This window comes from Oryzias latipes, chromosome 5 (genome assembly GCF_053564925.1).
Source record: "Oryzias latipes strain Hd-rR chromosome 5, Olatipes_Hd-rR_3.1".
In the NCBI taxonomy this organism is placed as follows: Eukaryota; Metazoa; Chordata; class Actinopteri; order Beloniformes; family Adrianichthyidae; genus Oryzias; species Oryzias latipes.
The window spans coordinates 33,917,004-33,931,401 of record NC_136241.1 but is presented as its reverse complement, the minus strand read 5'-3'; the positions used below and the strand labels follow the sequence as shown (position 1 = coordinate 33,931,401).

Sequence of the window (14,398 nt, the reverse complement as noted above, 5' to 3'; positions counted from 1 at the left end):
CTCTGACCCTTCTCTCTCGCTTATCACGAGGTGTTAACATAGTTCCGTGCGCCTGTTAGATGACATCATTTCAAAAATACATCATTCATTGAAATCACAGTAAGCCTTTTTTAAGGGGGGGATATCAAACTCACCCAGTCCAGTTTTTCATACTGTCAGTGGTTCCCCAGGGATGAGATTTAATTTTCAGTACATCTGGATGAGCCACTTCCTTCAACACCAGTGATCAATTTTGCTCGTTTGCACATTTTGACTCTTTATCTTCTCGTGGTCCACCTGAACCTTTTTCGGTTCAGAATAAGGTTTTCTGGCTTCACAACAGCCTTAAATAAACTCATTTAAAGCCTTACTGATGCTCACCTCAACATGTTTCTGCCTCACTTTGTTAATTTCCTCTAAAGCTCCAGCAATGATGAAAGGGATTTACTTCACAGATGGTGTGACTTCATGGTAAATAAGGATAAGATTTGTTTTTAGTTTTTTTGAGCGCCTTTTCTCCTCTCAAAGCTCTAAAACCTACAGGCTGAAGCCACAACCCAAGTCTGATCATGGCTGGAAGAAGATCTGCAAATGACTGGATGAAAACACATCCTTTCTGTTACAATCCTTCACCAGAGCCTGAAACCATGAAATCAGGCTAACAAGAACAAATTTTCTTTAGACTACGCTCAAATTGGGCAGCAGCAGCTCCTCAGAAAAGAGAGTAAAGACTGAGCTGAATCTCTGCAATCCCAGCAAAAACTGAGATTATACTGGAAAAGTCAGTCCTTCCATTTACCCCTTTTCCCATCAATAACTTGTCAGCACTTCTGATTTTTCCCTATTCCAGACGGCGAGGGACGCAGAACACTAAATTCATTTAAAAGTGACTTTTTCCATCAGCATCAGCTGCCTCCGTCTCTCCATCTGTTTAATTCTGTGCGTCACAGAACTACTGATGAAACAGAAACCTGTGAGTTCTGTCTAATCCCGTCAAAAAAGGTCCTGAAGCAATAGCTTTGAATTGAAAATCTCAAGATCATTCCTGGTTCCCTGGTTCCCGTGTCTCTCCTAAGCAAACACCAGCAGCTTAACTGTGAGGAGATGAAAAATAGATGTGGTTGTCTCCTGACAAAGATTACCCGTACTGCTGTAATGACAGAGTTGGACTACAAATTGAAGATACAGTGTCAGCAGCTTCAGGGGGATAGGAGCGAGCTGCTGCAGAGAAGAGGCATTTGAATCATGCACATAATAAGAAGCAGAGTGTTGCCTTTACAATCTGTCTTTCAGCAAATGTTTAACCAAAGAGACTCACAGGTTTCTCACGACGGAGGGAAATGTGGGGATAGGCGTTCCTCCCCCAAAGACACAGTGACAGCTGAGACTCGAAAAAGTCAAACTTCTTCAAAACATTAGAGGTTCGGCGCTGCCGTTTGTGTATTTAAAGCAAATGTCAGAACGCTGAGGTGTTGCAGGTCTCCTCTTTACACATGCACGTGAGGACTGCAGGGTCCATGCTCAAAGTCCCCTTTGGAGACAGCAACGGGACGATGGAGCCGGAGTCCTTCATCAGGGCCTGAGTCCTGGGGGAGGAATCCAGTAAAGTCTTGGGGAAAGGCGGCGAGTCTCTGACGGAGCTGCTGTCCTCCACGTGGGAGCAGACGAGCTCCCGGAAGCACTCCCGGAAGCGCGTGGACAAAAGGCTGTAGATGATTGGGTTGACTGCGGAGCTGAGGTAGAAGAGGATTCCCGACAGGATGTGGACGTACTGGTAAACATTGTGCATCAAGTCGGTCCACTGACTGACTGAACTCCACAGGACGCGCTCGATGTGGAATGGCGCCCAGCAGAGTCCAAACACCGCCACCACGATCGCTGGGGGACAAATGTAAAACAAGGAAGGTTATTGACATCCTTCAGGAATAAGATCCTTTCTTCTGTCTTTTTTCTGAGGCAGCAGTTCTCTTTTAAATGGGATGGTAAAATATTTAAATTATGCATTTATGCGTGCATTGTAGTGCAAAGGAAGGTTTGTGCATGTCATGCTCAGGCTGTGGAGACCATGAAGTCAGAAGTCAAAGCCCTGTCTTCCCCTCTGGTCACCAGCGGTAGCAATCTCCAGAGGACTGAAGAACTTCGTCTCCCAGCATGCACTTCCTGCTTGCCACACACCGGACTCTCATTCACTCAATCAACCACAGCTTACTTAAGCACTGCACTGAGCTGTGAATTGTCTGTGCCACTCTGACCCTGACCCGTTTCACAATACTCTAGTATTTGTAAATACTGCGGTCCCTTGTTTATTGCAGCAGTTATGTTCCAAAAATAACCTGCAGCATATGAAATTAACAAAGTCGTCAATTTTATTTCTCTATGCCAAAAACGTGGTTTGGTTGGCGGCTTCAGTGTTAAGTCAATGCACAGACGTATCCAGATGTCCTGTGGTGGGTTCTGAGCATCAGGCGTGGTGTGGCAGTTTAGTGGCATCGTGTTTGCATCACGTCAACCAATCAGGGGCTCAGATTTGGCCCATGATGTATTGATGATGCAATCAGTGAGTGGAGTCCAAATCTGATCTGGTGAACCTGCAGACATGCTCTACAGTTATTTAAAATAAATGAGCCTGATCTCTCAACATCATCCGTGTCTTTCAAGATGTAAAGATGAGGCTAAAATCATTCTGCGGTAGCTCCTCCCACACCTATCAGAAGTGTCACGTTTATGGACACACTTTGGACAAGCATCGAGCAGGAAATATGAAGAGTTTGTCTAAATTGAGCTGGCAGATGCAAATTTTATACACATATACAGCTTTACACAGACTTGAACATTTTCACACTTTTCCCTTTTGTTTAAACTCCAAAACCTTCATAAAAAATAAAATCCAGGATAATAGCATTTGATTTGATTTGATTTATTTTTACTTTTTGTACAGACAATAAATCCTACAGATCTATCAAACTCATCGCAGAAACGATGAAATGCATTGATTAAAAAAAAAAAAATCAAAACCTGATTGTAAGAAACTAAGTAGAAGAAAAATGCATACAATTCACATTTAGATCACATTAGAATAATTAAATATCATTGTTAACTAAAAGTAGGCTTTAATGTATTGCCTAAAAAAGGGGAGTAAAGAGGCAATCTCATGTATTGGCACCCCATATAAAAGAAGAAAACAAAGATTTGATCACAGTTGAAGTTTTATGTTAATGTGTTAAAATAAACACATTCTGTACAGGAGACACAACACGGAGATTGATTGACAATAGTCTACAGCCAATCAGAACGCATAGAGCTGGGGAAAAAAAGAAGATGGGAAAATGCTCTACATAAATCTGCGAAAACCAAGAGACGCGATGGTAAGGGACCTGTTTTTTTAGCAACCACTTTAGAAAAGTGCTGTTATAGCTGTTATGCTGTTTGTGATGTTTGCATGAAAATGTCGGGGTTCTGAAAACAGAAAACAAGAGGAGGAAGCTCTTAGCGTGGGTCATTTTGGCACTGATGGTGCTGCAGATGCAAACCAAATTGGAGCCCACCACTGTTGAAAACCTAAAGTCCATTTGTTTGGCCGCAGAAATCACAATAGTGATGTGTAGGGATATCCATGAGCTCTGACAGCTGATGTTTAGGGCTATTTTTCTTCATTTATCTCGTTTTCTTCACAGTAAAACACATTTTCTTTTCTCTCCACCCTGCACAACCAGACCATTTTCAAAGTTTGCTCTGAAAGCCTGCAGGCAAATAAATGCAGCTAAACTGTTGAAACATTCCAGCCTGGCTTGATTTGAAAAATGTAGGTCTCCCCATGTTTTTTAAATAAAGGTTTGTGTTTTTAACAATCTCCGACTGCACACAGCAAGAGTTAAGCTTCACGCTTTTTAAAATTTCAAAGGATCTTAGGTATTTCACAGAGCACTTTGTCTGGTCTTTCAAAAGTCTTTGTATATGTTAAGAAGATGCTGAACACCTCACTTTGGTTTCTGAAATTCTCCCAGCATTTCTAAAACTCACAAGGAGTTCTCAGTTCATGAAAACTTCTGTAAGATTCATCACTTCCGATTTAAAAGTATTTTTTCCAAAGCCATCTCAAAGTTTCTGTTGAAACTGCTCAAGTCATTACTTCTGTCGCTGCTCAAATGCTGACCGACGCCTCAAACATTTATTATTGAGGTGAAGCCACCTCCTCTGTGGCTGGAATGGATTTCCTCTTTGCAAATGCGACAAAAAGTTTGACGAAAGTCAACAAACCTCATCTTTTATTCCACATCAAAAGCTGGAGAAAGCAAACCATCGTGTGCAAAGTACTGCACGGACTCCAAGTGCCTATATTTCATTTTTATTTCACCTTTAGCCTTAACATGAGCCAATATATATGGGAGCAGAGTTATTAATCTAAAAGTCAACCAATCCAATTCGCTGAGGCAGTTTCCTTCATTGAGACGCAGAAAAACCGCCAGCGTTTTTGAATAATTCATTTTGGATTTCTCTATAGTAGTTTTTCCTTCTCTATTTATAGAAATGGAAGAAAAATGGCTGCCAAGGGTGTACGGATTTGTGGTTTCACTAATGTGTCTGGAATCTTGTTTTCTTTTGTTTGTTTGTTATAAAGCGCCTGTCAGAGCAACAAATTAAACCAAGTTATGCTTTGCCTTCCCTCAGAAATGAATTTTATTTCAGTCCCAAATTCTATCGTATGATTGGAAAACCTCACTTAATCCAACCAGATTTAGAGAAGTAGATCAAAAATGAGAGTTTCTGTCATCAGAGAGAATTCTTTTCAGAGTTTGTTCTGGCAGATCCGCACAGATCACAGCACCGTTCTGATGAATGTCGTGTTTTTAGTCTTCTTGTGGCATTTTTTCTGACAACAGAGGACATTTATAAAGAAAAATTAGATCAAAATTGCATTTCTGCGAATTTTATTTTTCAAATCGTTATGAATCAGAAGCAGATGAAACAATGCCGTTTGAAAAGGATCGTATTTGTGTCGTAGAAAATCAGCAGGGGGGGGGGGGGGGGGGGGGGCGTAAGCTCCCTGCTCCTCTCCGTCCTGATCAATTAATCAATCAATCCCTTTATTTACATAGCCCTTTTCATTTTTCATCATCATGCAGTTGAACACAAGGTGCTTGTCATTAAAAGACGAATAGAGACGTATGTAATCATTAGTTCAAATGCTAAAAGGTCATTAGACAAATAGATTAGAAGCAACAACAACAAATGGAAGGAAGCACTGTGGCTAAAATTTAAGGAGGCACTGCATGAATTCAAAGATAGACAAGGTAAAAGAAATACAAATAATAAATCATAAAAGCCATAAAATACTTAAAAGCCTAATAAAGTAGCACAGCTTGTTGACTACGACCTGTCACCTGCAGAAAAAATGTACATGATCATTTTCCCTCCACGGGTTCACTGAGCGGTCTACCAGTATGATATTTCGTGTACGTGCCTTGAACAGGTTCGACTATTTCTTTGCCTTCAGACAGCCCGTATCTACCCGGGGCAGTTGGGACCAAAGCTGTCCTTTGTGTTTGTTTGTACAATGACTGCTCCAATGCCGACCCAAGCAGTGGGCATGGTGTATCCTGGCAGTTCACCGTATCTGATATTTTGTTCCATTTCTGGGCGTTTGTCAAGGTTTCAGTTATTGTTCTTCGGGTTGTTTTTCTGTCAACAGCTGTTTGAAGTTGTGTTGATTAAAGGTTGGGACTGCACTGCGACTGGTGCAACCATTACTTTTGCTTCAGTGCTTCACATATAACAACTGTGATAACATGATGTCGTTGCAGAACTTCCCATCGGTGTCAGTCCCATCGGGAGTCCTTCTGTACAGTGGACTTCAAACACAGGGTTGTGGGAATGTCTTGATGCCTCTGAAGGCTTAAGTTTGAATGCACGGCCTCCAACACACAGTCCTCCATGCACAAGAGTGACAAACTGAAGTGTTTTGTTGTAACACAAATCTATTTAGCCCTTTTTGAAAGACCTGATGCTGTTTCAGCCAAAACGAGGAGCTCTGAGCTCTGCAGAAGACGGAGCTGTAGGAGCTGCCATGCTGAAACAGTGACCGCATGACTCTTTTTCAGCGGCAGCTTTGTTTTGCCTCCACACGAAATGCATCAAGAAAATCAAGAAATGTGAATAGCTTACACTCCTGCCTGGTATGTAAACCTTTGTGTCTGCCATGTTTTTCTTGACAAGGGCGGCAGACACACCGCACAGAGACGAAAGACCTCATCTCAGTGAAGAAATGGAATTTTGTCTAAAGGAAATAAGAGTGTGGAGATCAGAGAACGGAGATCAATTTTAGCTTTGTGTATTTGTGTGTCTTTAGTTTTGATTTGAGGAGTCATAAAAAAAGCAGCATGCTCCTTTGAGGGAAAATGTTACACTTATCATAGTTGATGTTTTCACTCTTTATTAAACATCAACTATGATAAGTGTAACATTTTCCCTCAATACCTGAGTTTCTTATAATATGAAGTTTTTCAGCAAACATATGACAGCGGTTGTCATAAAATGAATAAAGATTTTAGACAGCAACCAACCACATTTTGGGATTTATTACCACAGTAGTTAATTCTGATTAACTGGCGCTCTGTCAAAAAGAAATAAGACGGGCTAATCAATCAAGAGCTCAGGGCTAAAGAAGTTAAACATTGGTTAAATTGTTTTTCTCAGTTCAAAAACTTGCTGACTTGTTATGCTACGGTCACAAATACAACCCGCCAATACACGACTGACATTGGCAGAATCCTAAAGATTTCATGCCGCCATCTGATTTTTTTTGAAAATCATTGTCATAAATGTAGACAGCGGCTGTCAGTCAGGCGGGATGATGCCATTACGGAATCGTGTCTCCCGATGGCGGCCGTCCATATTCAGTTCTACCAGAAGCCCGGTAGCCTGGGGGTGTATGAAAAGCCGCCCATTCTGGTCATTTGCAGCTCAGATTCTCTTTCTTCTTCAAAAAGCACAATGATCTGTCTTCTTCAACAGCAAAACATCCATATGCAGGTCTCGGAGTCGCTGTGGTGCCATCAACGCCGTGATGAGTTTTGTGCAGCAACAAACCATTTCCCCCGTTTGGACCCACGGTGGATCGCCACATTGTCGTCCGGTCAAAACTGGGCCCTGGCCCATTTCAACAGCCCAGGCTTCTACCATAGGATTTCTAACAGTCGTATGGTGGCAGTGGGACAGCAGCATGGGGGCAGGGGGGTGGCTGGAGGGTGGCCGTCTGAAATCGGCCGATCATTAGACGATTTTGGGGCCCTTGGAGACACTCCTGTCAGTCATTAATCACGCTGATGCCTTCCTACCACCCGCCACCGAAGGTGCCCGGGCGGCCACTGACCAATGTCAAAAACCTCTCTGGTCGGCGAACATTTTTTTTATTTTCTTAAAAGCCCTGCAGCCACTGCGTGGTGCGTAAAAATTCCACAGCCGCCTCCCAAATACAAATGCCGCCGCGCGGCCACCTGCCGGGATTGTGGGGACGCACTGGGGCATTTTGGGATCGGTAACCGTAGTCTTGTTGATGCTTGGGGAGGTAAACCTTTAGGGGATCAGGACAAAGGACAATATGTTTTTACAACAAGAGTAAATAATGAAAATTAATACGTCCAACTTCTTAACTCAGTAACATGTTATTATTTTTAACCCTGAATCCAAAAACAATTTTCTTCCAGACTTTTAAAGTTAATTTGACTTTTTTTGTTTGTTCATTTTGGGTAGCAACAATTAACAGCGGCCAAAAAATCAAATAAGCAGATAAATTAAATAGAAAAAAATAATCAGAGATCCACTCAGATGATCTTTTGATCTATTTTCAGAGCGTTCCCAGTGGTCTTTTAAATGTGATGATGCTGTTTTTTTTAGCCAAAATAAAAAAACTGTCTTCTTTTTTTTTTCTACATAGTTTCTGCAGATCTGCAGCAGTTCATCAAAAATTCACCTCTGAGTTGTGGGCAGGACTGTTTGTGTGGAGCAACTCCGCCCCCTTTCTATGGAAGCGATTCTGTAGCATAAATAAAAAGCAAAGTCAAAACCAGAAATGCTTTTTCATTTTCAAAATGAAGCTGCATTTTTTGACTCAAAATTAAAATGAAAAAGCAATACTTCAAAATGCTTTTTCATTTCCTTCCTCAACACAGCTTATTCTGTCACTTAATTAAAATTAAAATGAAAATGGTATTTGACATTTCATTTTCAATAGGTTATCTGGTAAATGTGTAGCAAAATTCATTTAGAAATGTCTAATTTGACAGTTAAATTAACAGAAATGCTTTTACTTTTCAAAATGTAACTGCATCAAATGACTCAAAATTAAAATGAAAAATCAATATTTCAAAATTCTTTTTCATTTTATACTTAAAACCCCTTATTCTGTGTCATAATGAAAACGAAAATGCAAAGAGGGGATTACATTTGCATTTTCACATCCACCCTGGGAACCTTGTCTCGATAATCATTTCTTAAAAGCATTTCCAGCGAGGAGGCGGGGCGATGACGTCACTGCTTTCTCCGTGTGTCCGGCCGCTGACTGACACACACACACCAGGAGCAGACTGTGTTAGCGGCAGAGAAGAGGGTTTTGAGTTGGTTGTGAACTTCTGATGACTTTACACAGCTTCTCAGGACTACATAGCAGCATGTCCGCCTTTTGCGGTCCTCCTTCACCGCGGACAAGCTTTTGTTCTTCAGACCGCCAGCTGCCTTCGCATAGCGGAGCACGAAGCTCCGATGATCGCTGAAGGCGGAAATGCCACTACGATCTGAGAAACCATCATATGAATTTGTGTTTCCAGTGGTGTCCAGAACAAAATAAAGACTGATTTAATTCCCACATATTTACAAATTTATTTGCAGCTTCACGCTGAATTTGCTGTTTGATGACAGCTGGAGCCCCATCAACAGATAGCAGATTTCACCGTGCTAAACGTTTACTGGGTGGACCAACACGGACTCAGCATGAAGCTGGAGGAGACTATCTTCTAAATGTGCTTTTATTACAGTTATGATTATATTTAAGGGCCTGCTCTGCTCGATCATATGTTTGTAAATCTGTGCGGTCAGACGATGCTGAAGTTGGCTTGCGATTCACAGCTTCTGATTCGCGAGGGCACTAAAGGAACATTTTTCGCATTAAGATCACCTAAAACCGGGTGCTGTTCACAAACCGCTGGACCTGGACTGCTCAAACCTGGATTCCTGGATCTTAATGCGAAAAATGCAGTGGAATCTTCCTTTAGTGCAGTGTTTTTCAACCAGTGTGCCGCGGCAAACTAGTGTGCCGTGGGAGATGGTCAAGTGTGCCGTGGGAAATTGCCCTCATTAACTGATTTAACAACATTTTCCATCTCCAGGATTTCAGTTTTTTGTTCATCCCTACAGGCCCTGATAAAACACTGAGAAATTGGGAATATGAAAGATCGTAAAATACTTTTTTCTTTGTGTTTATTTGATTCTATTAAATACATTTTGATAAGAATGACAGTACTGCGATTTACCTGCAGCTTCAGCTGTATTAGGAAAAGTCCCGCCCCTTTAACTGTCTCCACCAATCATTCTTGGAATCTTAATCACATGTCATCAGTCTGAACAATCAGAAGTGGTGAAAGTCTTCACTTCCTTGTTCCGATTCTGCTCATAAAGTCTCTCAGTTCCAACAAAAATACCAGCTAAAGCTCGTCTGTAGCGGTGTAGCTTTCCACAGAATCCGGTGTCAGACCGTGGAACAAGTGAACAAAAGAATGAAGCTCAGAGAAGAGAGTCTGTCTGCGTTCGGCGGATTAGTGAACTACATCTCCCATGATGCATTTGGTTAAAGTGACAGTGTGAGCGTCTGGGCGCACGACTATCTCCTCTTAACGTCGTGAAACCACAACGACCACAAATCAAACAGTTTTTAAATCTTTTAACTTAACTTTTATTACATTTTAAAAAAACAGCTGCAGCTTCCAGCTTTTTCTGCCACAATTATCACAAAAATGCATGTGAGATCATGGAGGGACTGTAGATCAATGCAGACCGAGTTTCTCCTTTCTTTTTTTTTTTTTGAATGCCGGTGTGCCGCGGGATTTTTGTCAAGGTTGAAGTGTGCCGTGGCTCAAAAAAGGTTGAAAAACACTGCTTTAGTGTCCTCGCGAATCAGAAGCTGTGAATCGTAAGCCAACTTCAGCGTCCGGACACACGGAGAAGCAGTGACGTCATCGCCCCGCCTCCTCGCTGGAAATGCTTTTTCTAAATGAATATTGAGACAAGGTTCCCAGGGTGGATGTGAAAATGCAAATGCAATCCCCTCTTTGCATTTTCGTTTTCATTATGACACAGAATATGTTTTTTAAGTATAAAATGAAAAAGCATTTTGAAGTATTACTTTTTCATTTTAATTTTGAGTCATTTGATGCAGCTTCATTTTGAAAATTAAAAAGCATTTATATTAATCCATTTTAAATGTCAAATTAGACATTTCTAAATGAATTTTGCTACACATTTACCAGAGAATGTCTTGAAAATGAAATGTCAAATACCATTTTCATTATCATTTTAATTAAGTGACAGAATAAGCTGTGTTGAGGAATGAAATGAAAAAGCATTTTGGTGGATTACTTTTTCATTTTATTTTTGAGTCAAAAATAAAATGAAATAAAATTGTTTTGACTTTGCTTTTTATTTATGCCACAGAATCGCTTCCATCCCTTTCCTCTCCTTGTTGCAGAGCACAGAGCTTGTGACCCGCCCCACGGATTTTTTACGCCACAAATATGACATTTTTTAAACAACAGTTTTTCATCTGCTCCTGATTTCCTGATTTGAGTAGAGAAATAGTCAGAAAGAGCCTAATTTGCGTTATAAATGTCCTCATTATTTGAAAAAAAAATACCACAAGAACATGTCAAAAACACTTTCCATCAGAGTCTTCTTTCTCTTTCGGTTTTTCCCATCAGGGGTCGCCACGGCGAAACAACCTCTCTGTCGAGGATGAGTCGCATGGTTAACTTGGCAATGTTTTTACGCCGGATGCCCTTCCTGACGCAACCCTCTCAATTTATCCGGGCTGGGGACCGGCACAGAAGCAGAGAAGGGAACAGGGGGCAGCCCGGATTGGAACCCTGGTTTCACAGACAGAAAGCACCGCAAACCAGCACGAGCTAAACTGGCTCCCTACTTTCCATCAGAGTGGGTCTTAAAAAAAGGTTGGGGGGGGGGTCAAATTTGAGCCCGTGGGTTCTCCAGGGTTAAACTGAACATTTCAGATCTAAAACAAAAAACAGATGTTTATTTGTTTTTCCTTACATCTTTAATCTGTTCGGGGAACTCATCAGGGGTTGCCACAGAGAAGTTTAGACTGATTTGAAATTAAGCTTCCCTTTTGTAACTCGAGCTCAAAGTGAGCCCACGAAATGAGATGAAAAATAATAGAATCAATTGGAGAGTTAAAAAAAACAGGAAGTTGTTTGTTCTTGACTTAAGTTTGTTTCTGTCTTGCAGGACTTTCAGGGAGCATAGGATGCAACAGCTGACGGGGTTTTGAAAGACCTTTATCGTCTTTTCCCCAAAGATTCTCCCTAATTAAAAGAAGCGCAACAGAAGCATGAATCCACAAAGTTGTTGACTGTAGCAATAAAGCCGTCTATTTGTGTGAGGTGCACACAAAGAAAATCCATTACTGAAAGTAATAAGCTTGTTCAGGCGCTGGGCTTTCAGATTGACCTCCAGAATTCGGTCTCAACCGTTACGATCGTTTTATTAGCTGAGGATTCTTAAAGGATTTAACGAATAAAATAAAAGTCTCTTTGCAAACGTGGAGAAAAATGAGGAAAATGGAAACAGATGAGCAGATCAAATGAAATCAATGCCAGAATGCTTGGTGGTGGACTCACAGAGCATCTTGATGACCTGTCTCCGGCGCCCGTTCTCCACGGTGAGGTTCCTTCGGCTGCTGCTGTAGCAGCTCTTCCCCAGGTGCCTCCGGGCGTGCCGCCTCTCTCTGCCCAAATGAATGCCCATCACCAGATACAGAACGCTGATGATCATCATTGGGATGAAGTAGAAGCAGGCGGTTGTGATCTGCATGAGCAAATTATAGATCCACAGGGGCTTGAGCACAGTACAGATGGCTGACTCCTCCATTTTCTCTGGCAGGTAGAAGATGCCATGCAGGGAGGTGTTGGGGATGGCACAGACCATTGACACCACCCACACCACTGTGATGACGCGCTTGGCATGCTGGTTGGTGGACAGGTAACGGGTTTTGAGAGGATGCACCACGGCGATGTACCGCTCCACGCTCAGCGCTGTGACGTTGAGGATGGAGGCGAAGCAGACCGTCTCGAAGAGGAAGGTCTTGAAGTAGCAGCCGCCCTCGCCGAAGGGGAACGGGTAGTTCTGCCACAGGTCGTAAATCTCCAAGGGCATCCCGAACATCAGCACTAGGAGGTCCGACACGGCCAGGCTCACAAGGTAGAAGTTGGTGGGGTTCCTCATCCTCTTGTGCTTTGCTATCACTGCACAGGTGAGCACATTTCCAGACAGGCCAATCAGAAAGATGAGAAGGTAAACCGTCGTCACGGGGAGGAAGAACGGAGATCTTTTGGGACCAAGAATCTCCAAAAGATTGATTTCAGTGAGATGCTCGTTGGTGAAATTCTCTGAGGCATTTAGCGGCACGCTGGCGTTGTAGAGCGGAGCAGACAAAGCGGAACCCTGCGAAGGCAGCTCCATTATAGAGTCAGAAGAGCCGGAAAGACGACGCCAACACTTCTTCCTGCTCCAATGGGCCTGGATTTGTTCAACTCTAAGGGTCTGCAATAAAAAGAAAAGAAAATACCCAGATGATTAACAGCTCGGATAAAAACTGCTTATTGGAGGAAAATGACTGTTTAAAATTCAGAAACTTTTACGGTCGACCTTTTCGACCCAAGTTCCTTCTAGGTAAAACGCTGAACCTTTAAAAAGGAAATCAAACAATTCTGCTGCGGATTCAGAGGTGGATGAAAACCATCTCCCCTCTGCTAATGACAGCAAAATGTCAGAAGGTGACTCTTTTTTACCAAATTAATGAAGAGAAAGGTGGATTCCTCGTGTTGGAGAAGAAATAAAACAACATCTGAGCATCAGTCCTCATCCTGGTACCAACTCATATTTTCCCCTTCGTTTTCTGGCTGTTTACCAAAATAACAGATCTTCTCGTTTTGCATTTGAGGAACAAACCATGAAATGTATACACACACAGCCATTTTCAGAAAGAAAAAATATTTTAAAAAAGAAAAGTGAATTGAAAAGCCAAAGAGACTAAATAAATCTTAAGAAAATGAACACTCGTCACCCTTTTTCACAAGATGAATTCCACTAAAATACCTTTGGATGTGCATCAAGGTGTTCTCTCTCTCTCTCTGTTACACAGGTAACACGTTAGACAACCACATTCTGAAAAATGCTGCTTTCAGCCACAATAATAGAGTTCACATCGTTCTTATCAATTCTTGGCTGTTGAGATAATTGCCAATCCACACCATGAACTGATATATGCTAATGACTTCTTCTAAAAGGTTAATTATGAAGCCATATCAGGCAAGTCATATTTCAAATCCATCATTTTATAAATTAGGTCAAATCTGCCTCATTTATCTGGAATCAGACAGTTTAGAGCATCAACTGACTGTTTGCTCAGCCTAAAAAAACTATTTTCCTGTTGTTTTTCTTTTTCATAGATTAAGATCTACTTTTCTTTCTTTCAGAATGTTCATATAAAAGTAGGAAGTCTTTAAATCTGGCTCCTTACCTTGATGAGGATGGACTGCAGGTGGATTGGCACGCTGCTCATTCTGGTGGATCATGCTTGTAGCTTAAATGGGGGAAATCAGATCAACACACAGATCACATCAATGTGACCGGCTGGATGTAAAGTTGATATAGACAGAATAAAAAGAAGGAGGAAGGGGTGGAGGGTTGACGGTGAAGAGGTCCGCGATAGCCGCCGCTCCGTCACCCCTCTGAGAGATTTTCTGCGATGGAAACGGGGAGAGCGAGAGGGAGCCGAAGAGGAGGGGAGAAAGAGGAGAGAGGGATGCTGGCTCTTCATCCACTGAGGGGGGAGCACTTAACTTACAAAAAAAGACATTCCCTTGACAGAAATCAAAAATAATACAGCATCTAAATATGCAACAGTTTTGCTGGAGTCTCTAAATTCAACAAACGCAACCTTTTATGACCAACAATCACCAAAGTTTACATTTACGTCGGTCAAAGCTGAACTCAAAGTTTATCTGTCATTTCAAAATAAAACATAGTTCAGTTAAAACCAATAATGAATAAATCAGATCTACTTAGCAAAAGTATTTTCATTTTGAATGAAGAGGAAATTGACTAAATGAAGTCATGTCAAATTACAGAATTACCA

The 14,398-nt window shown here is 41.7% G+C and overlaps 1 protein-coding gene across 1 annotated transcript; it reads right to left on the bottom strand.

Moving 5' to 3' along the window:
• Nucleotides 1-1,290: 1,290 nt before the first annotated feature.
• nmur3 (neuromedin U receptor 3) lies at nt 1,291-13,954 on the bottom strand. The gene is made up of 3 exons (XM_004069334.5): nt 13,781-13,954; nt 11,880-12,801; nt 1,291-1,857 (listed from the first exon to the last, which is right to left on the bottom strand). Exons 1-3 carry the CDS (start codon nt 13,820-13,822, stop codon nt 1,436-1,438), a joined length of 1,386 nt encoding a protein of 461 aa, XP_004069382.2. The 5' UTR covers nt 13,823-13,954; the 3' UTR covers nt 1,291-1,435.
• Between the last annotated feature and the right edge of the window lie 444 nt (nt 13,955-14,398).

Excerpts from the sequence above, each read along its gene's own strand:
- nmur3 (XM_004069334.5), bottom strand. The coding sequence starts at position 13,822 with ATGAGCAGCGTGCCAATCCACCTGCAGTCCATCCTCATCAAG. Across the intron at positions 12,802-13,780 it reads TGCAGTCCATCCTCATCAAG|ACCCTTAGAGTTGAACAAAT; the intron begins GTAAGGAGCCAG and ends TTTTTATTGCAG. Across the intron at positions 1,858-11,879 it reads ACAGGTCATCAAGATGCTCT|CGATCGTGGTGGCGGTGTTT; the intron begins GTGAGTCCACCA and ends TTTGTCCCCCAG.